The sequence below is a fragment of the Seriola dumerili genome, unplaced genomic scaffold, assembly GCF_002260705.1.
Source record: "Seriola dumerili isolate Sdu_G_001 unplaced genomic scaffold, Sdu_1.0 BDQW01000110.1, whole genome shotgun sequence".
In the NCBI taxonomy this organism is placed as follows: Eukaryota; Metazoa; Chordata; class Actinopteri; order Carangiformes; family Carangidae; genus Seriola; species Seriola dumerili.
The window spans coordinates 11,800,777-11,822,220 of NW_019174365.1; the positions used below are offsets into that span (position 1 = coordinate 11,800,777).

The window sequence follows — 21,444 nt, forward strand, 5'->3', positions numbered from 1 at the left end:
CAAACAAAAAGCCTATTGAGAGCTTTGTGAGCAGAGTTAAAAAAAAACAGCATTTACAACCTTGTTCAACATCATATGCAGCAACAACAACAACATTTAACGTCCTGTTTTGGGAGCGCAATCAGCCGTCGCCGCTGTTGATGCTGCTGCCTGCCTTTTTCTGGAGCTTTTATCCCCCCTTTTCCCCTCCTCCCTCCCCCCTCCCACCCTTTACAGCCCACATCTCCGGGTCTTTATCTTTCCCCTCCTCCTGATTTCAATCTCTCCCCATCAAACTCAGCCGCACACACACCACCTAATGGAGTGAGTCAGGGTGCTCAGAGTTGGCTAAGCATGCACTCAGAATTAAGAATTAATGCCGTGGCACTACCTCATGCCTCGACAGTCATCTGTGATGCACAGGCATGTGTGTGTTCACATGCATTCCAGCACATGGAAAAGGAAAGACAAAGCATGTATTGATGGATCCCCACCCCCTGTCCGCAAAGTCTGAACACACACACACACACACACACACACGCGCACGCGCACACACACACACGTGATAAAATAGAGTGATCACCGTCGTCACTTACACTGGAAGTAAAGTTCCTCGTCTCCCTCTTGAGAAGCTTTGCTGTAGCCGCATTGTCTACAAAGGGAAACAAAGACCGGCATCAGACAGTGTTTTTATCCCAGCTGAGCAGACACAAACAAATACAAGCATCACACCCTGTTTATCTGGCAACGTAATAGATTGTATAGTGTGTGCAATAACTGTGAGATGAGAGCGAGCGAAGACAGGAGTATTGATAGTGGAAATGGAGGGGATACGGAGAGGAGGCGTTCAGAAAGACCCCTGATGCGATGGCACTGATGAGCAACAGAAAAATCTGAGGCTGAATAAGTAGAAATCCTGCCTGATTTGACTGAGCGAGTCACAGACACACAATGATCGGCCTGAAATGGATATGCTATTGTTGTTTCACCCTGATGGGAGTTTTTCTTTTTTTTTTTTTTTTTTATGAAAAGAGTTGAGCGCACACACACACACACACACACACACACACACACACACACAGGCCAGTGTACTTTCCACACGTATGTGCACACACAGTTATCTCTCATCCCTCTCCACCGCAGGGGGTCTAGAGAGGAGAGAGCTCTCTATGATCTGACTGCTGATGGCTTTTCGGCTTAGAGGAAAACTTGGCACTTTACACTCACACTCGCGCAATCCACAAAAACACACAGGGACACACGCACACGTACTGTAAGTGACAGATTAACAAGTGATGAGCAGACATTCTGGATGACCAGCTGCGTGCTGACTTGGATTAGAAAGATGGAGGAAAAAAGAAGACAAGAGGGATACAACCGAGGAATTGAAGAAAGTCTTGATGGTAAAATCTATACTACATCTGAGATTCTTTTAACAAACAGGTTGCTGATAGAATATATTCTGAATGCGACCTATATATACAGTATATAAGGTCCCCCCCGCTACATTCTGAAGAACTCTTTTCATGTTTTTAGTTAATAAACTGTAGGTTTTTTCACCTGTATGATACATGTGCATTTATATCTGCAGGCATCATATCGACAAATGATCACGGAACATAATTACAGTGGCTGGTTGTCAGGTTTTCAACAAAAATAGACACGGCCAGTCTGGCAAAGAAGCTACAATTGCAGTGTCAAATGACTTGAGGTGCACAATTGTGTACATAAAAAAATCAATGTTGCAGGTATCTATAGACCTGGGCGCGTGTGGTGCATTTGTGTGTCTGAGTGAAATATATCTGCTCGGTGAGCCATGTGTTAATTTGAATGTCAGAACACATCAGCACTTCACACAGAACCCACAAACAGCCGTGAGGGGGTTCACAGAGAGCCTGACGGACATATGTTTCAGGTGTGTGTGTGTGTGTGTGTGTGTTGGAGCTCGTGTTCGCTTCTTTACATGTATGCACGGCTGAATATTTATGCGTGGCATTTGACGCCGCGTGCATGCGTTTACGGGACTATGTTATTTTGCATGTGCACGTCCCTGTGAGTGTTCACGCGAGGAGACGTAACGGAGGGTGCAGGCTGACACATCCCTCAGCCTGTGCAGCAGCAGGGTCTGAGACAAGGTCAGGGCCCTGTCTGTCAAAAGACACCAGCAGACACATGCAGCAACAGCTCCTAAGGGCAGGAGATACCAGACAGGGGAGAGGAGACAAGAATTAATAGATAAGGGAGCACAGCGGATAGGGAGCGAGGGGGAGAGAACGGGAGGGAGATTTGGATGGAGGGCACGACGGTACCAAGAGAAACAAGATGCAATAGACGTGAAGGGGGAAAGGAGAGGTAAGGGAGCAAATGGGGAACATGGCAAGGGGATGAGGGCAAAGCGGGAGATAAATCACTGAGGAGAAAATGTAAAGGAAGTCGGGCAGATGAGGAGGCAGAGGAAGTGACAAGAAAATAAGAGGTTACGAGTAAGAGGATAATTGGGCAGAAGGGTATGCAAGGAAGGAGAAACAGTTGAAGAGGTGCACAGCACAGCCCATAAAGTACACGGCTAGGGGCAGAGGAAGAGGCAAGGATGGTAGGGAGGAGTGCAGGATGAGAACGGATGCTACAGATTAAGGAAGCAAAGGCAGTGATGGAAAACTGCAGCTGAGACATATACCGCAGGATGAGTTAAGGGACTGACAAGAGGCAAATGAGCAAAACACCAAGCAGATGCACGGAAATAACAGATTTAAGGGGACAAGTCGAGTGATATGAAGGAAGCAAGGAGACGAGGGGGCGAGTAAGCCTTGGAGAGAGGAAATAAGGAAGAGGAAGGATAATTGGCAGGGCTGCATGAAGGCAAAGTCCCATGACTTGATACCATTTCCATTACCTCTTGAAATGTCACAGATGTGACAAAAATGAAATAGCAGATGCAAAGTAGTTCTTTTTGGTGAATGGCTTCTGTTCGGGTATGAATTCAACAGTAACAGTCTCCATCACATTTTTAAGTTCATCTGGTATCGTGGCAGAGTGCAGTACTGAGGGTATAAAATGGAATTGGGCCAAACAGCTTGACAAGAATGGAAGAAAAAAAAGAGAGACATGGTTTTTGGCTTATTATCATTCTCTTAGTATGAGAGAAGCTGGAGAAAGGAGAAAAGAAACCACAGAAGGAGGGAAGAGATGGCAGGACCACTGGGGAAATGAAAGAAGAAAGAAACTACGGGGAAAAAAAAAAGAACAAGCAGGGCTGAGGAGGAGGAGGAGGGGAGTGCAGACATGCCAGTGTACCTGGGCATCAGCTGTGTGAAGGGAGGAAGAGGAGAAAGAAGAGGAGGAGGAGGAGGAAGAGTGGAGAAGGAGGTCGAGAGCAGCACCACACTAGCAGGAGTTACATTGGAGGAGCTCGAGCAGACACTGCTGGGAAGAAAACAGGGGGGGGGGGGGGGGGCAAATGAAAACCCTCCCCTTTTTTTTTTTTTTTTTTTTTTTTTAAATTACTTTAAAAAAAAAAGATCAGTCAACACAAAGTTTGATTGATTGATTCCTTTCTCTCAAATCTAATCACTGGAATCATTAGACTATGGTGGACGCGGCCAAAAAAACATGCAAAAAATGATGAAATAGTCATACATGATTTTTACTATGAAAACATATCTGCTTTTTTTCCCCTAAAAAAATTGGTCCCAATTTAATACTTTTGACTATAATTCTGGACCGAAATTTCACACTTCTGAGGAACCAGATGGCAGAAGGGAACGTGTGGATGTCAAAACACTGAAGATCCTGGCCAAATTCTGTCACTGTCAACTGGTTCTTAACAAATGTTGATTTTGGCACAAATTTTCATCTCAGTTTTGTCATTTACAGATTTTTCAAAGCGCATTTCTTTTTTTTCGAAAGCATGGATGTAATGAATATATAAAAAAGTAACACTTTCTCAATATCTATCTTTATGCATAGCAAAGTCTTGGGAAAAAGTTAAAGGATGAAATCAGTCTTATTCTATGTTGTTGTTACTGTCAACAAATCAGAAGTAAAATCCAACAAATGCATCAGTCCTGTGTCTTTACGCTTTCCAACTCTCCTCGCCCGTCTGTGGCTCTCTGCTCCAAGCCCACTCCCTGCGACTGAAGGTGTAAATCTCATACAGGGGGCCAAAATATATGCTTTAGTTTAAAAGCAAAAAGAAACTTAATGATTTCCTGAAACAGCTGGGCACTCAAGTTCTTAGAAAATACTGCGTTTGCTAGGCACTACTTGCTGCTGCGAATGTGGCTCACTTGATGTGTTTTTAGTAGTTTTTGGAAAACAATGGATCTTTATGGCACAGAGGAATAAGTTATGTCACGCTTTGACTGCGTACCTGTATCTGTTAGGATCAATTCATTGTTGGGTTTTGGTCTTTTAATGGGATTTGTTGTCAATAAGAAAAATATAAAATATTAATATATAATATCTATCTTATCCTTTAAACTGACTTAATGGCTAACTGGGCAAACGTTCATTTTTGTATGTTTGTTTATGTACTTATTATCTAATCATAGTTTTTATTTTTAGTTTATTTTAGTTTTTATTCATTGGCTACACACCATCTTAGCATGGAGAACGGCACTGGGACGCAGAAACATCAGAAGACATCCATTGTGGTATTTTGTGATATATTTCCTATGGAACCCATCTTTAAACAGGAACCGTGCAAGGTGAAGTATCCTCTCAATGCACAAAACTTTGTAACTGATTTGTACACTAACTAATTACAGCTCAGTATGTTTGTGGAGAACATTTGGGAAAATTTTTTTTTTTGTAAGAATTAGCATGTTTTCCTTAGATGACATCATAGTAATTGCAGCAACAGTTGTCAGCATGATTTGGGCAGACAAAATTAGCTCTAACCTTACTCTTCTTATGTGCAGCACATTCACACTTTTGCCCCCTCGCTCATGTTTTCAGGAGTGAACTTTTTAATTTTTAAGGGGGTAAGTTTGAAAAAAAAAAAAAAAAAAAAAAAAAAAGGGAAGGGATGTCATGTAAATGAAGCCTATTCACTGCAGACTCTATCCTCTCCATACCTGAATTCTCTTCTAAAATAAAGTGCAGTTATGGAAATAACATGAATAATGGGTGAGAGAGCAGGAAGAGGAGCTGACAGGTAAAGTGAGGCAGAGACGAATTAGGCCAGAAGAGACTTATGTGGGGCGAAATACATGGAAAATTAGGGAATTTTACAAAGCCACTTTCACTTTTATCCATAATAGGTTTTATCCATTAGTGTGACTCTAGTTTATGAGATTAAGAACGGTGATACATTTGTTTTCTTGTACTGCTGAGCGCTGCTTCTTGAAAACAGAGTGATTCCTGCTGACTAAAGAAGCATTTCCCTCCACGGTGCATGTTTTTTTCTTTTAATCTACAGCCTCTCTTGCACAAAGGCAAAATATTATAGTTCTAGGTTTGGGTTAAGAATATTAACAGGTCCATACTTAGAAACAAATTCATGATTTATTCACCTGTAAATGATGAATAATAAATGGCAACATATTTCCCAAACTGATACAGAGCCCTTTGGAATGGCAACTTTCACATTTAATATGGAGGATGTCTGCGTCTGATGGTGGGGGGGCTTTCTGAGACATGGAAGCACTGATCTGTACAAGACACAGGAAACTACACCACTGTGCTGGAGACCTTTTCTCTTGGCCTACCCGTCTCTCCCTCCTCTCATTCTTTTCCCCCCTTCGAATCCCACTTTCTGTCACTGTGTCGCCAAGAGTCAGTGGCCCTATGAAATGACCCTCTGCTTTAATTCCCGCCTCTTCCTTTCTTCTTGATCTCCTCTCCATCTCCTGCTCCAGATAACTTGTAACTCACTCACCGGACATAGACACGCACACACGCATGCACACACTCAATCATCAAGACACACACATGCATGCTGGTGTGGCCGGTGAAGGGTAAACAATCCCACTGCACTGACCAGTCAAGCCTGGGCTTCCTGGAGAATGTCTGGGCAATGCCCTGGAACTCTGGCTCTATCAAACTCTGTCAGGCACCAATGGACTCTGTGTGTGTGTGTGTGTGTGTGTGTGTGTGTGTGTGTGTGTGTGTGTGTGTGTGTGTGTGTGTGTGTTTGTGCATGTGGGCGTGTATGTGTGGACACACGATGGGATACAGTGTCAAGATAAAGTTTAAAAGGGAGGAAAATACAAAGTACTCATTTCTCCTTTTTGTCCCATCAGTCCATTTTTATTCCCTACATTATTCCTACTGAATAATTTTCCAAGTACGTCACTGTAACTTTTAACCTGAAGAGCCAAAATATCAAGCTGTGGCTCACTAGGAAATGCGTTTTAAGATTCTGCACCTCTTGTTTGATGATGTGATGTCTTTTTCTTGAGTGTTCCTGTCACAGAGGCCAAGCTGAGAATAATTACTGAGGTTTTGTCAGCCAGAGTCCTAAGTAATGCCTTCAAATGTCTTGTTTAATCCAACCAACAATCCAAAACCCAAACATATTCGATTTACTATCAAAAAACAGTTTAAGGGGCGTCGTGTGGCGTAGTGGTCTAAGCAGCCCCGGTTCGAGTCCCGCATTGGATGGCCTTTGCTGCATGTCATTCCCCCTCTCTCTGCCTCCCCATTTCCTGTCTCTCTCTACTGCACTATCAATAAAGGCATAAAAAGCCCAAAAAAATATACTAAAAAAAAAAAAAAAAAAACAGTTTAAAAAAAACATTTACTTTGACATCTATGCAGCTGGAATCTCTAGATTTTTTTTTACCAATTTTGCTTAAAAGATCGATTATCACAATTGTTGCTGATTCATTTTCTGTTGTTCGACTGAAGGGTTAATCAGTTCACTCTCAGCATTATAAAGATACTGGAAATTGGACCATGTCGCTTCCTGTTGCTGTGCGGGCAGGTCGACACATGCTTATTCATCTCATCACTAGCTCTGTATGTTTTTAGGACTTTAATAGCGACAGGAACAGAATAGGTTAAAAACAACAACAACAAAAAAAAAAAACCATACCCACATTTTAGAGCTGCTGACACATACTTTACATTAAAAGTGAGAAATGAAGCCAGATTTCCTGATGAAGTGGGCTCGAGGACTGTGCAAAGCATCCCAGCGCGTATCCATAAATGGAAATGCGTGCCATAAGTGCGTGCGACCGCCTGTGTCCGTGCCTTTATGTGTGTGCAGCGGGACTCATTTGCATGTGTCTGTGTGAGCAGGCATATCGATGTAACTGAGACCCTGCAGCCAGTAGCCGAGAGCTGGCTGTCTTTGCAAACATGAGAGCATAGTAATTGAGGCATCAAGCCATTCTCTCTTTGTTTCAATGCAAAACATAAAGAGCAAGTTAATGGTCCAGCAGTGATGAACAATGGAGACCACTTGCAATGAACGCAGTGATGGAAATAAAGGAGGGAAAGATAAGAATAATTATTCACTACCGTGCACGAGGGGATGATGCTGCCGTTTCTCAAAACAAGAATGTATTTAAATACTTATGTGTGTGTATTGAGAGTAAGCACATTTTTTGCATATTCTGTGTTTTGCTGTTGCCTTCACGTGGTCTTTGTTCATCTATTCCCATCTATTCCTTTATAGGCGCTTGACTGACAGCATGCGGCTTGCGTGGTGCTGCTGTGAATGAACAGAACTCATTTCTACACCTGATTGGCTCCATCATTGCGCTGTTAGAGTGTATCTGGAATTGGTCTGGTGGTCTCTCTATCACAATCCCCTCTTTAGGTACGCCTACCTGTGGGAAAGGAATGTTTTACTTTATCTGGCTGAGAGGTGGCACTGATGTGTGTCTGTGTGTGTGTGTGTGTGTGTGTGTGTGTGTGTGTGTGTGTGTGTGTGTATAGAGGAAAGCAAGAGAGAATGCACGCAATCTATGCAGACAAATGCTTCCACAGTGAATCCGAAAGTCTCCCTGGATAGACATCAGTTGAATGCCAGCCAAATGGAATTGTTAAAAAAAAAAAAACAATTGTGTTTCTAGCCATGTGTGCATGAGTGTTAATTGTGTGGGAGTAGATATGTGCTTCTTCTTCATTTGCCTGCATGTGTGATGTGCCGTATGGTATGAGTTATGTGTGTGTGTGTGTGTGTGTGTGTGTGTGTGTGTGTGTGTGTGTGTTTCTGAGTGGGCGTGTGTGAGGCGAGCTGGCAGAATATAGAACTGGACAGGAGTCAAAGAGCAAAGTGGTTGGAACGGCGAGCAGAAGTGCACTACCCCTCCCATTTATCAGCTCAGCTGAATAAAACATCTGAGTAGGTATATGGCAAGTTACGGACAGAGCAACAAACAAGACAATAAAACACACATTAAAACGCCTTTAAGCAGAAATACAGAGTGTACTGAGCAGTTGTTCACTTGATTGTTCGACTTTGTAGGACTTTAGTAGTTTAGTAATATCATAAACTTCAAACTCATTTATGTGAAAACTGACAAAAGTGAAAATAGTCTATACTGTAGAAGAGGTTCAAGTCTGGCAGGTGTTGCCATTCTGCACTGATTTTGAATAATATTGTCTTAAGTTGTATTGGACCACTGCCTGCACTGATTTCTAATTTTGAAGTGGTCAAATATGGGTAATGCTAATGCCACCGTGTGGCTATTCAGCTGCAATTCTGTTGACTGACTACTGTACTACTGTAGCATTAATTCTGTAATTGCTGGAAAACATGCAGCAATGTCCACTAATCGCTTGAGAATGTAAAAACCAATTTAATGGTTCAGGGAAGTGTGCTACAACTGTTTTGAAAATCAACCTATCATAGCTGATACAGGCTTGCGTCAATTAATTTTAAGAATTAAGGGCCACAGCTAAATTCACACACATTAATTTTCAAATGAACCCAAACTGACCCAGTATTTTGGCCAAGGTGTGTACCTGACTTATTTGAGATAGAGAAACAAAGCTTCTTACACTGACTGCTGGACAGGGATGGGTATTGTTAAGATTTTACAGGTACTACTACTCATACCGATACTGCTTATTGATCCGGTACTTTAACGGTACTCTTATCGCTACTTTTTGAGGAAGAAAAAAAACTTGAACAAACAAAACATTTGTCACACTTGTGACAACGGGCTGTGTTTGCATCCACTCTAGTAAAGTAGAGCCACACTTTGGACCGTTTGGTTCTCTCCGCCATCGTTATCTATAAAGGTAGGCCGCGAGCTTGAGTTGGTGTCTGCGCTGCACTGTCTGTGTGTGTGTGTGTGCGTGTGTGTGTGTGTGTGTGTCTCACTGGAACAACAGCCCCGCCCCCTGCCCTCCGCTCACACAAACAGCAGGCAGACAGAGACAGAGAGACAGATCTGTCGTCTTCTGTGAGAATAGTGAAAATCTATCATACATAGACGGATATTTGGTGAAATAAATGTGCAAGATAACGTTTATCCAGCCCCAGTACCTATAGCAGAACCATTAAGCTCGGAGCTTTTTGATACTGTGGTCTTGAATAATGTAGCCCTGGGGCCCGTTCAATACCGGGGCTCGGTACCCATCCCAACTGCTGGAGTCTGATTGCTCTGTTCCTACCGACACAAAATTCTCTAGATTGAAAGAATTTTTTTTATATGAGGACTGAGCAGTGGGTAAACACACAGACACAAAGACACGGCACCGGTGCAGAAAGTCAGTGTGGTCACCTGTGAATCTATCAATTTGCCACCAGCTATCTTTACTCATCTTTAGATCTTTACTGGAAAATCTGGTGAAAAAATGTTTCCCTGTTCACTCTGGCAAAGAACTATGAGCTCCCCTCCAAAACAAAAAAAAGAGGTTTTGACCCTGCCAACGTTTTCCTCTGAGTGCAGACAGCACCATTATCAAGCCGACTTCTTTATGTTGCATATGAAACTGTGTTGGGGGTGAAAGGTGATCCTGTAATTTCAACCATTCGCTCGCCGTCACTGCACTTTCCTTTAAAAGAGGAACTCCTCCTATCACTGGATTACTGTAATCTGGATTATAATGGAGCAGCGAGTATTTGTGCACATGAGCATGACAGCGTGTGTTTGTGCAGCATGCTAAAGGTATTAAAATCTGGGAATGACAGAATGAGCCACAGGAAGCAGTGAATTAATCATTTGCATGTGCATTTCCATCTGTGTGTTCATATCTACCTCCTCCAGATGAGCAGTCCGACTCCCATGGAGAGCAGCATGATGAGGGCGGCAACGGACACGACGACAATGATCACCACTGGGTTCTGTTCACTGGACGCCAGTGCCACTGGAAATGACAAGACACGGTAGTTACACCGAGTGCACTCGGCAAAAAAAAAATCACAGCGGTATTTATCCACTGTACAGGCTCATCGTCACACGCTTTAACACACCGGCATGCAGTGCACATATATTCAATTACGGTATTTGAAGTGTGAACAAGAACAGGAGATGAGAGCAAATAACAAGGCGATGACCTTAAAGGACAAATTAATTTGGTAAGAGTGGAGGGTAAACTGACATTTTCCTGTTTCAGAAATTCACAACCTTCCCATCATTGATATTCTCACTTCACCCACCAACATTACACTGTACCAAACATTTACAAACCGTATGCTTCACTTAAAATGACTCAAAGGAACACAAATAATATGACACCTTGTGTCGCCATTACACACAATATATTTTTGTTCTTCTTGTTGTTGTGGTGAAACTGATTGTAGCAGTGAATCAGAATTACAGTCATTGATGAAACAATCTCATCTAAAGGTCCATTTAGTAGTTGTTGGAGAGCTTTCAGTCGCATTACATTACCTTCCTTCTCAGATGCCAGTTTGCTAGTTGAGGCTTGTAATCATCTGCACTTTTATCAGAAGCAGTGATTGTTCTGTCAACTGCTGTTTCCAAGGTTACCTTAACAGAAGTTGATAATATCCTGAGACGCAGCAGACAATGCACTAGCCAGTAATCATCTTGACACGTATGAACAGTAATCTTCAGCATCACAATGGAAACACTCACCAAAGAGTATATATTAAAATGTGAACGTGAGCTCGTAAAGTTTTTCCCCTCTTTATAGCAGCTGTGCACCTGCCAACTATTTGCTTACAATCAACCTACAAATACTTAAACTCGCTTAAAGCTGGGGAAGGCGGTTACTTTTTTGCATTAATGGGCAAAAATTCTATAACCACCTTGCAGCATATTGTAGTTCAAGATGTCTGAGAACAAAGACTGTTTTCCGTTTTCAGGGTTTAGAAAAATCTGGCTCATGACCCATGACCCAGTTGAATTTCGCTAATAGTTTAGCCTTCTGCGAACTGCAGCCAAAGGCTTACGGCTGTGTGTATTTTCAAATTCTGGCATCTTTATTCATTTATTTTTTTTACCTACCCCAGCTTTGATGTATTATTCAATTGACAATTGGTGAATGCCATGATCAGGTGATTAGGGTTGATGATGATGTATTTTTAATATTTTTTAAAAATGTCATGTCCTGCATTTTTTACACGACCACTAGAGGTAGCTGTGGTGATGCCTTGTAAGAGTATCAGGTCATCTTTTATTTGACACTTGGTCTAGCCTGAGGCAAATGTAGAGAACTGAATATGTATCATCCAAAAAGTTACTGTTCAACTAAGACCTCTCACCAAAGAAGCATGCAACCCCCTCTGCTTAAAAAGAAATAAATGATCTAGGAGCTGGTCTTGGGCCAACTTTAGAAGATAGTGGTTGTGCAGGGCAGCTCTCACGCGAGTTAATCTGTGTAAATGGTGTGAAGGTGCTCAGTACTATAAGATTATGAATGCTCAACAAATCCCTTTTCCGTGTTTATAAAAAGTTCAAACCAAAGAATTCATGACAAGTACAAGGCATGAAACGCACACAGACACAAAGACACAAAGACACACACAAACGAGTCCCAACCAGACCCTGAGGTGGCCCGAGGGACACAGTATCAACTTGCACAAAGAAGAACGGTTTCACAGTTTACTGGTAAAATCTCAAATCTTCACACATAATCTCAGACACAGTCAAATCCCCTTCACTGTCTCTCCCTATCTCCCTCACACTAGCAACACGCCTCATTGTGTGGGCTGGCCAGGTGCCTACACAAACCCCCTATCCCAATCTGCCTGGCGGTGCTGAGAGGAGGGGGTGAGGAGAAAGGAGGGAAAGTGAGGAGAAGAAGAGGAGGAGGCGTAAAACGGCTACTTACACTCGCCAAGTGTCTGCAGCTCCAGGGGAGCGCTGTACGCTCCGTAGTCGATGGGCGGCGGCGAGGAGGAGGAGGAGGACGATGACGAAGAGGAGGATGATGAAGAAGAGGAAGATGAGGTGGAGGAAGTGGAAGAGGAGGCAGAGGATGAGGAAGAGGAGGATGAGAGCGGGGAGGAGGACAGGGATGAGGAGGAGGCTGGCGTGGAGAACGGGCGGATGAGGAAGACATATGTGGTGCCAGGTTTGAGGTTGTTGACACTGATCCGCGTGGCGGCGGTCTTCACAGTGGAATAACTCTGATCCTTTTGTTCCTGCGGAGACAGAAAGTGAAGTGAGAGACAGAGAAAACAAAGACAGGGAGAACACAGGAGGAGGAGTGAGACGAGTAGGTGGAATCCATTTGCGAGACTCCTTGTTCCTTTTCCAGACACAGTTTGTAATGCTGGGGGACGTGTGAGACTAATTCTTTTTTAACCAAATCAAGGGCTTTAGGTGATGTTTCATTTATTGAGAGAGAGGAATAGTATGGAACAGTATTTCAAAGAATCAGACAAAGTTTCAAAGAGTCCAGGCCAAGTTTAGGAGTCAGGCTTCTTTCACCTGCTTTCAATAAATTACTATCTCTCTGTGCTTTGGAAATCAATAATGAAAAATCCAGACAGTAATAAAAGAATGACTCTATTCATTAGAGAGGTCTTTAGAAAATAAATCACATCTGTTTCTCCCCCTTGGGGGAATGAGATACACCTTGCACAAGTGGGCATGGTGGGGGCAGAGAGTAAGTGACACACACTTTACCATAATTACTTCTCTTGTTGTCTGTTTGTTTTTGCCTGTTCGCTGCATTCAATTTCCCATCTCTGCCTTTTTTTTCAACAAATACTCTTTTATTGGATCTTAGAATGTCTTTCCTCTGCATTTCAACAAGACCACACCAATTAAAGCTGAGCTTGTATCACAGCTTTTATGATAAACTTGATTTCCATGCAACGGTAGCAAAGATATAATCGTGGCAAAGTGAGTTGAGTATGTTTCTGAGTGTGTCCATTTTTGCACAACGCTACTTTGCATGTGGTTGTGAGGATTTGGAGCTGCATGTGTTTTATGTGCGATCTTTATTGCTTTTTAGCCACACACCAGTGAAATATTGCCATGAAATTTTTGGTACGGAAGCCCATGAAGTCCAGAGGGTGAATCCTAATGATTGTGGTGATCATTAGGTTGACATCGGTGGTTATAGTTTATAGACTCAGGATAAATTAGCATTGCAATTAGTTATCGGACATTTAGACAGAAAACGGTGAGAATGTCAAAGTGAAATTCTCACCAATTGTCTATGTGAGCCAGCGGTTTCTTGGCAGCAAGCAGCAGCAGGCCCGTTGGCAGCGCGTCTTGGGCAGTGTGGGCATCAGAAAAAGTTCAGGCAACTTTATGGTAATGAGTTTTATACAACAGTCAGTTCCGACCAAGTAATTTGACTGGACAAGAGGCATTAAATGAGTGCTGATATATAGTATAACAGCACTGGGACTGGGACAGCACTAAATACATGTATCACTCTGCTTTACAGGTGTTCTATTAACCAGTAATCAGCGTTACATTAATGGCTGTTATCTATCTTAGATTGTAACAAACGTTGCAAAGATGAATATATTTCCAGAAATAACGATTTAATTAAATGATGCCTGGTCGTCAGAAGAGGATGAAAGGAAGAAACCTGGATACCTCAGCGCACACCTGAGGTAGACAAAGTAGCAAGCTGGTGTGCACTGTGCAGGTCAGGAAAATGTTTGTGTTGCTTAGCAACAGTCCAGTACCAGTCCAGTTGCAGAACTATTTGTGTTGTCGTCGCCACATAAAAGATAAAAATAGACAAACAAATCATAACCTGTTGTTGCTTATTTAACTAATATGGCGCTTTTAAAACCGTTAGAACGGCTGTGATTGTGATTGACTGAATCACAGCCGTGTTGATGTTCAGTACATCATCACTCCGTCTCATGCGATATTGCTTAAATGATGTGGTTGGGCGGCAACCAATCGGATTGTAGAAGTGCTCCGCTGTAGAGAACACTAGAGAACCATGTAAGCTTTTGTTCCCATCATCCCTTTACTTCAGTTTTTATGCTTCTTTTATTTCTGTTAAGCACATTGAATGACCTCTGTGTATGATAATGTGCCATACAAATAAATTTGCCTTGCCTTGCTTGTTCTCAAGCTCAATGGAAGAGAACTTGATAATTGTGGTGGTGGGGTTCCCTTGTTCTTTCCAACATGTCTCTGTTTGCGAACTAGCTTCACAGGCCCTTTAAATACAGTTTGCAAGACCAAGCACTCTCAAAAAACTTGCTGAATCTACAGTATGTCATCAACTTTAGAGCACCCTCACACTTCAACAGCGTCTGTGGCAGGACAGTCAGAGCGCTTTTGGCCTGAATGTACAGTTAGCATGTCAGCATGCTGATGTTAGCATTTATTTAAAAAAAACTACAGCGTGTAAATACAGCCTCATAGAGATGCTAACATGGCTCTAGACCCTTCTTTTATCCATGTATAAAAGGGGTCCAAGAGTCCAGACTCTGACTTTTGGACCCTATTGTATGTACAAGAGTTGTATTGCTTGAGAACAGGATAAGGCAAGTAGAAAGGCAGAGAGGCGGCTGCTCCCATGTGAACTAATATGTTGCAAATGGGAAATATGAACAGAGGAGGATGGAGAGGAAACATGGAGGGTGGTGGGAGTAAAACAACAGCAGCATCACTCAGAGATGACATGCTCTAACGTCAAGTTATGAATAAACTGTGAATTAATCATTATTAGTCATTGCCATTATTAGTCAGTATTATCATCAACAGTGTGTTGTTTGTTATGGTCCAGATTAAAACACTTTTAAATGCCTCATATGTTCAAGGGTTATGAATAATTTTAAAAATATCAGTCAGTCCTACGTATGTAGGCCCAGACTGTAAAGCTGCATCTTGATTAAAAAAAAAAAGGGAAGAAAAAGACTGTACACTGAATAAGCAAAGCTGAATAAGCAAAGGCTCTTTGACAGAGTGTGGTTATACTGCCTTTTCATTTCATGGCCTTTCAACAACTTGCTCATCTCAGTCTCAGTTATTATCCATCTATCCTTTACACTCTCTCCATTCCCCTACTTCCCTCCTGCGTTTCTTCTGCACCTTGTTTCACGAAGCAACTTCATTCATTTCTTTCTATCACTGTGCTCTTGCAAGCGTCTTATCACCAAGACATCTCCCCCTCATCTGTCCCTAATACCCTCTCTAACCTTTTCCCTCCCTCAGCTATCAGACCGGCATCTCATTCTTTCAAAATGCGCTACACCTCCTGTTATCTTTTCTCTTCTCTCAGGTCTTTCCTCACCCACCCCACCTCTAAATCTTTCTTTTTTTTCTTTTTTTTTCTTCTAAAGATGTGGGAGTAGAGCAGTAAGGATCAGGGCTTTGTAAAATACGGTGTAGCATAGAGAAGAGAGGGAAGTGTGATATGGGTGAGAAAGTGACACAGCGAAATACAAAGACCTGGCGTTGGCAGAAATTGCGGTGTTTGAAAATGGAGAAGCGTGAGTGTGACAGCTGTGGTTTACGTGCATGACAGATTTGCTGTGAAGACTATGACTGTTGACGGGACGGCCACGATCTGACTAAGTGCTATGTTAAATAAGCGTGATAAGGCTGATGAAATTACAATGGTTATCCATAAAAGCAGAAGAGAATGTAGCAGTAATATGGATTCAGGTTTACACACCACAGGCCTTGAAATGGACTAAAAAAAATAGATGATGGATTTGAACAATATCTCAATAGTTAGCAATTCAAGACGATGATTTAATCTCATGTAAAAACACAAGCATTAGAATGGGATGTTACTAATATAGATACTTCAGAGTTAAAAAAAAAAATCAATTAGTTGGCTGTTTATCTTTAATATAAACATAAACACACACATGAAGTCAACATTACTTGTCATGTGAAGAAAGACTCAGCCTGTGAAAGCAGTTGTGTAATATCTTCCGAGCCTGCATCAAAGCAGGAGGAGGCATGGAGGGTCTAATGAAAGACGCAAGTGAGCTTTATTCTTGGAATTGTTAATTGTTAATTAATGTGCAGTAAACAGTCTGAGGCTTTCAGCTTGCCATCCTTTATAATTAATGTTCCTAGGTGGAAGTATGTTTAAGAGAGTAAACGGGATGCTAGAGGCAAACGTTTTTCTATCTTAAGCTGGTATTAAAAGTCTAATGAAATAGTGGCAGTTCCAATGAGTTTCATCAATATTTTCAGGAACAAGAATTTATTGTGAATGTGATTCTGTCATCATTTCTGTATTGTGTGTACGTGTGTGGCAAACGACATACACACTATAGATAAAAAAAAGAGAATATACCATCAGGAAGCAACGCTTTTGGGAGGCATTTCTTAGTCTTAAGAAGGGTTAAGAAGGATTTGGAAGATGAGTCCTTGAACATTTTATACTTGAAGAAAAAACTCTCTGGGAGAAACTATCTAACAGTGATGCAGTTTTCCAGTATCTTTGGCATTTGCATTACTTCAAATTATTTTTTGTGTGCCAGTACCAATATACTGTATCTGTGTTCCAGCATTGGCCAATCATATCAGTCAAGGCAATCTATCATTGGGTTAGACACATTTAAAAATAAAACATAATTTATATCAAGAACAACGATAAATTAACAGTGTTTCATTTGAAATGTTGATATCCAAGATGTATTTGTTGTTTTAAGAACCAAAACCATCTCAATGTAGTTTTACATCTCCTCTTTCAGGCTTCTGTCTGGAGCTCTAGTAACAACAGCTCGGTGAGCCAATCAGAAGAGAGGAGGCTCTGAGCCTCTTTTCTGATTGGCTGACTGCTTTCTGATTGATCAAATAAAAATATAATGGATTTCAGGTTTGTTGTGAAGTCACAAAGTTCCAGAAGTCCTGACGGCTCGTTTCAGAATACAGGCTGTGTGCATTTCTCTGTGGACTGAGCACATTGATACTTTCACAGTATTATCATAGAATCTGGACCTGCCTTATAATAAGAAATAAGAAATACATGGATATCTACCTTTATACAATATGGGACCTTTAAAGTTTACCGCTGTTTACTAGTTATGGAAAACAGTAAGTGGAGATAAGTGTGTTATTGTATATAGTTTTAGGTCTTGACTAGTGATGACAGTGCAGACAGATGAAGATGTAACATTGGATTTACCTTCTCATAATATTTGACCTCATATTCAGTACGGCTGCTGTTTGGGTAGGCAGGCTCCCTCCACACCAGAGTTATACTCTTCTGCTCGATCTTCTCCGCTCGCAGCTCACTGATCAGAGATGGTGCTACAGAGAAAGAGAAGAAGAAGAAGAAAGAGAGAGGAAGAACAGGGATGAGTTCCGGGACTCCAGTCTCATTCATTATAAATAAAATAGCTTCAGGAGTTTTCTCAGGCACATCAGAAACAGTCTCAACTCTCCTGGATTTCCAGTTTTTACACTAAATTCGACTGCGCAGGCAAAGGTCAGGGGAGGAGTACTGTACAGTGAATTCACTTGTGAGGTGGATCAGAAAAGAGGCAATGATATATTCATATATATTTATACAGTATACCCCAAACTCAGATGTGATGTGAGCGATCAAAAGAAATGTGGAAAGATGGATATTAGGAGAGGAGAGGAACAAAAAGAGAGAGAGAGAGAGAGAGAGAGAGAGAGAGAGAGAGAGAGAGGACAAAAGCAGGTAGGACAGTGGCAATGGATTAATTATTGAAGTTAAGACATGTCAGAGAAAACAGCTTCATCGTACTCAGATTCCCCATGAATGGACAAACTGTGGATGTTTCTTTGAGTGTGTTGCATTGAACGCAGCCTGGGTCTGACACTGACACACCGGGACTGACGTTAGATCAATACAGATATGGATTGACTGACAAGTCTGTATCGACACCAGACTAACGGATGGAGATGTTCGTAATCTGAGTCTCTCAATTAAACTCTCTTCTGAACTTTTTCTGACTCAATCCAGGGGAGCTGCGGTGAAATTCATCCTTACAGATATTTCATCTCTTATCGATCACAACAGAATACAAAACAGAAGATGAATTATCAGTGCAAAGCTTTCCAAGTCTCAGAGGCAGTGTAATGGCAGTCGCTCGCAGAAAACAATTTCATTACCGAGGAGAGACCGGTTCTTTGTTTCTCTGTCAACAAATGACAGGCGACGCGTATGATAATCAGCGAGCACCACCCACTCTTGCTTAAGTGCTAATTATTCCATGGTTAACGAAGTAGCAAAAATGGGTTGTCACTCAAGAATACGAAGAAAAATAAAGGGGTGCAGTTAGGCCTTTCTGTTTGGGAGGAGCGGCGCCATTAAGGCCATTAGGGTTAGGTTTAGTGGCATGTGAGTGTAAGGGGTGTTTGCCGTCATCTTCTTTTGACTTGATAATTATTGCTGTTACTTCAATACCCTCCTCTCACGCAGACATGATCCTCTGAAGTCCCCTTTCCTTCTGCTTCTTTCTGTCCCTATTTTACTCCTATTTCTCATGTTTTTATTCCACCCTCTCTCATCCTCCCTTCATTCACCTTATCAGCTGACCACTCTTCCTTGCTCTCCTCACTTCCTGCTCTCCTCCCTCCTGACCCATAACCATCAATTCATTCTTTTTCCTGTATGAAAACAGCGACACTAATGAATATGTTCTGCCTGTCACACTCAAGTAAAACTATGTGAACACATAAAAATACTCCACACACATGAAGAGAGAGAGAGAGAGAGAGAGAGAGAGAGAGAGAGAGAGAAAGCATCAGTGCAGTTCCTTCAGTCCTCCTCTCAACCTCTCAAATGACAGGATAATACAGTCATTTTAGGCAGCAGATCAAAGACAGCCTCGACACACACTGTCTGTATCTCTCTCTCACTGCCCATCTCCATCTGTCTGTTTTTTGATGTCTGAAAACACAGGTATTATCCATTATTCATGGTGACTTCTATGACTTTTTACATCATAGAGGAAAGATGGGTATGTAGCCGTGTGTGTGTGTGATTATTTCACAAATTCTGCACAGTAGGAATGTAAAATAATAACGTGAAATCTAACATTTTTATATTTAAAAATGTATTTTAATAATTCAGTTAGAGCACCTCTGCAGGTAGTTGTCATTGTATTATTCTAATTCGAGCTCATTTTTTAGGGCAGATATCAATTGTCGGTTACAAAGAGACAGATAACTGATATTTGATATTTCGTAGTTGGTGTTAGTTAGTGCTTCAGACAGGGTAGTGTCTCATCTCCAGTAGCAGGACTTTCTCATGCTAGTAGTGTTTATTGCTGCTCTATTTTATCACAGGTATGCTTCCTTTTTTTCATCAGTGACTAACTACCTGTTGTACATTTAAACTTACACTAGTTCTGCTCCAGCACTAAGAGCTCTCTGCTCCTTCTACTGACTTTCACCAATTCAGCAGTTGTTCACATGCTGTTCAGATCAGCTTGTTACTTTAGCTTAGCAGTTAGCGCTAGCGCCTCTCTCGCTCTCTCTCCCGGTGTGTCTTGAAACAACAGATGTACTTGTTCATCAGAGTGTGATGTTGTTGCAACTTCAGTGTAGAGGATTGTGATGTATATTACAACTTCTGCTGTCTTACCTTCGACACACAACTCCGCTCCTTAACCAGAGCCGCTTGCTGACAGGAGCAGCTTTAGTACGTGTCCGTCTGTGTACACAGCAGCCTTCAGTGTGATAGGCTTTTACTCGTGATGTGTAACCAATCAAATCGTACTGTGGGCGGGACATTGATTCTGACCACAGAGTGCTGGCTGCAGGCCAGAGACAGGTGGCTGCATCAGAGCCAAAGCATTTTGATCCCTATTAGGCACACCATCTTATCAAAATTACTCAAAAAAAAAACCCCCAGAATAGTTTCATAATTTTTTTGTGCTTATGTTTTGCGTTTATCTGAACTTTTACAAGATGTATGAATTTTTTTCATAACAATTTTACAGTCTGTTCGCATTGGAAAAGTAGATATAAAATAGCTGAAATTGTGGGAAATATATATTTGACAAACAGCAAAAAAAGAAAACTAATTAATTAAAGAATCAAAAAAACAAATGAAATAGTGACCAAATACAATCTCAAGAGATGTGATGTGTCACTGTAACCTTTGGTTGACTTTAAAGCATGAATTCTGTGTCTATTGAATGTGAAACACTAAAAAAACAACAACATATGAACAGTCAAAGTGTTCAGAAAACTTTAATCATGCCAGGTGGCACTGAAAGATCTCGAACACGTTACTTTGAGGTATCAAGTCATTCTAAGGAATATTGCCACTTCATGTGAATGCAACCTAATGTACAGATGCACGCACAGTAGGGGAGAGTAGCTGTAAAAAAGAAAGGCACTGAAGGAAGGAAAGATGCTAATGAACAGTATACAGGAATGTAAACAAACAAGCAGGGAGATTATTCTTAATGATTAATGAATCTGTTCAGACATTTGTATGTATATATATATATATATATGTGGAAGAAATAGACTGCAGTCTGGCTCATTATAAAATAAAAATAAAGGAATTACTCCCACAGCACATGAAAAGCAAGAAAAAAGAACATGTAAAGTAAACAGCTGAAACTGGCAGGTGGTTATACACAAACATGACAGAAACTGAGAAAAAGAAAAGAGAAAGGAAAAAGAGTGAGACGAAAGTTAAGAGTGAGTGGAAGTTCGAACAGACACACCCTTCCTTCTCAAAGCCCCCTGCCACCTTAACACAAAAAGAACCTCAGTCGAACACACGAAACCCAGAACGCAGTGTCAACCTGCTCTCACCCATCTACAACTGCAGGCTATTGTTTGCTATTCTTTCCTTCCTTGTGTGCTGAATTATGCATAATACTGGTGCCTGCCTCCAAACTCCAGATCACATCACAGCTCTAGCTGACACACAAGAGCAGGTGTGCGCAGTTTCTCTTCCAATACACACACAGCTCTGATACAAAAGTAATACAGTGGTCAAACTGGTGTTTCCACCTCTGCAGCTGCGAAAAAGTAGGTGCTAACTGATGGTAAACTAAACCATTTAGATACTGGTAGTGAAGAATGCAGCTGCTTTCCTTTGTAGCTTTTAAAACATATTTTGTTGGAAAATATTCATCAGAATTTGGATTTGCTGAAGTGTCCTTCTATTTTGTTATATAACATTTCATATAGAAAATGTCTTGTAGGAACAGGAAGT

General features: G+C 41.5%; 1 protein-coding gene across 1 annotated transcript in view; it reads right to left on the reverse strand.

Moving 5' to 3' along the window:
• The window catches only part of LOC111223014 (ephrin type-A receptor 7-like), a 164,858-nt gene that overhangs the window by 15,775 nt on the left and 127,639 nt on the right, over nucleotides 1-21,444 (reverse strand). Inside the window, exons 6-10 of the mRNA XM_022746973.1 lie at nucleotides 17,419-17,543; nucleotides 12,393-12,490; nucleotides 12,178-12,248; nucleotides 10,137-10,245; nucleotides 576-631 (exon numbers count right to left, since the gene is read on the reverse strand). Coding sequence (XP_022602694.1) covers nucleotides 576-631; nucleotides 10,137-10,245; nucleotides 12,178-12,248; nucleotides 12,393-12,490; nucleotides 17,419-17,543 — 459 coding nt within the window. The remainder of the gene's footprint in view (nucleotides 1-575; nucleotides 632-10,136; nucleotides 10,246-12,177; nucleotides 12,249-12,392; nucleotides 12,491-17,418; nucleotides 17,544-21,444) is intronic.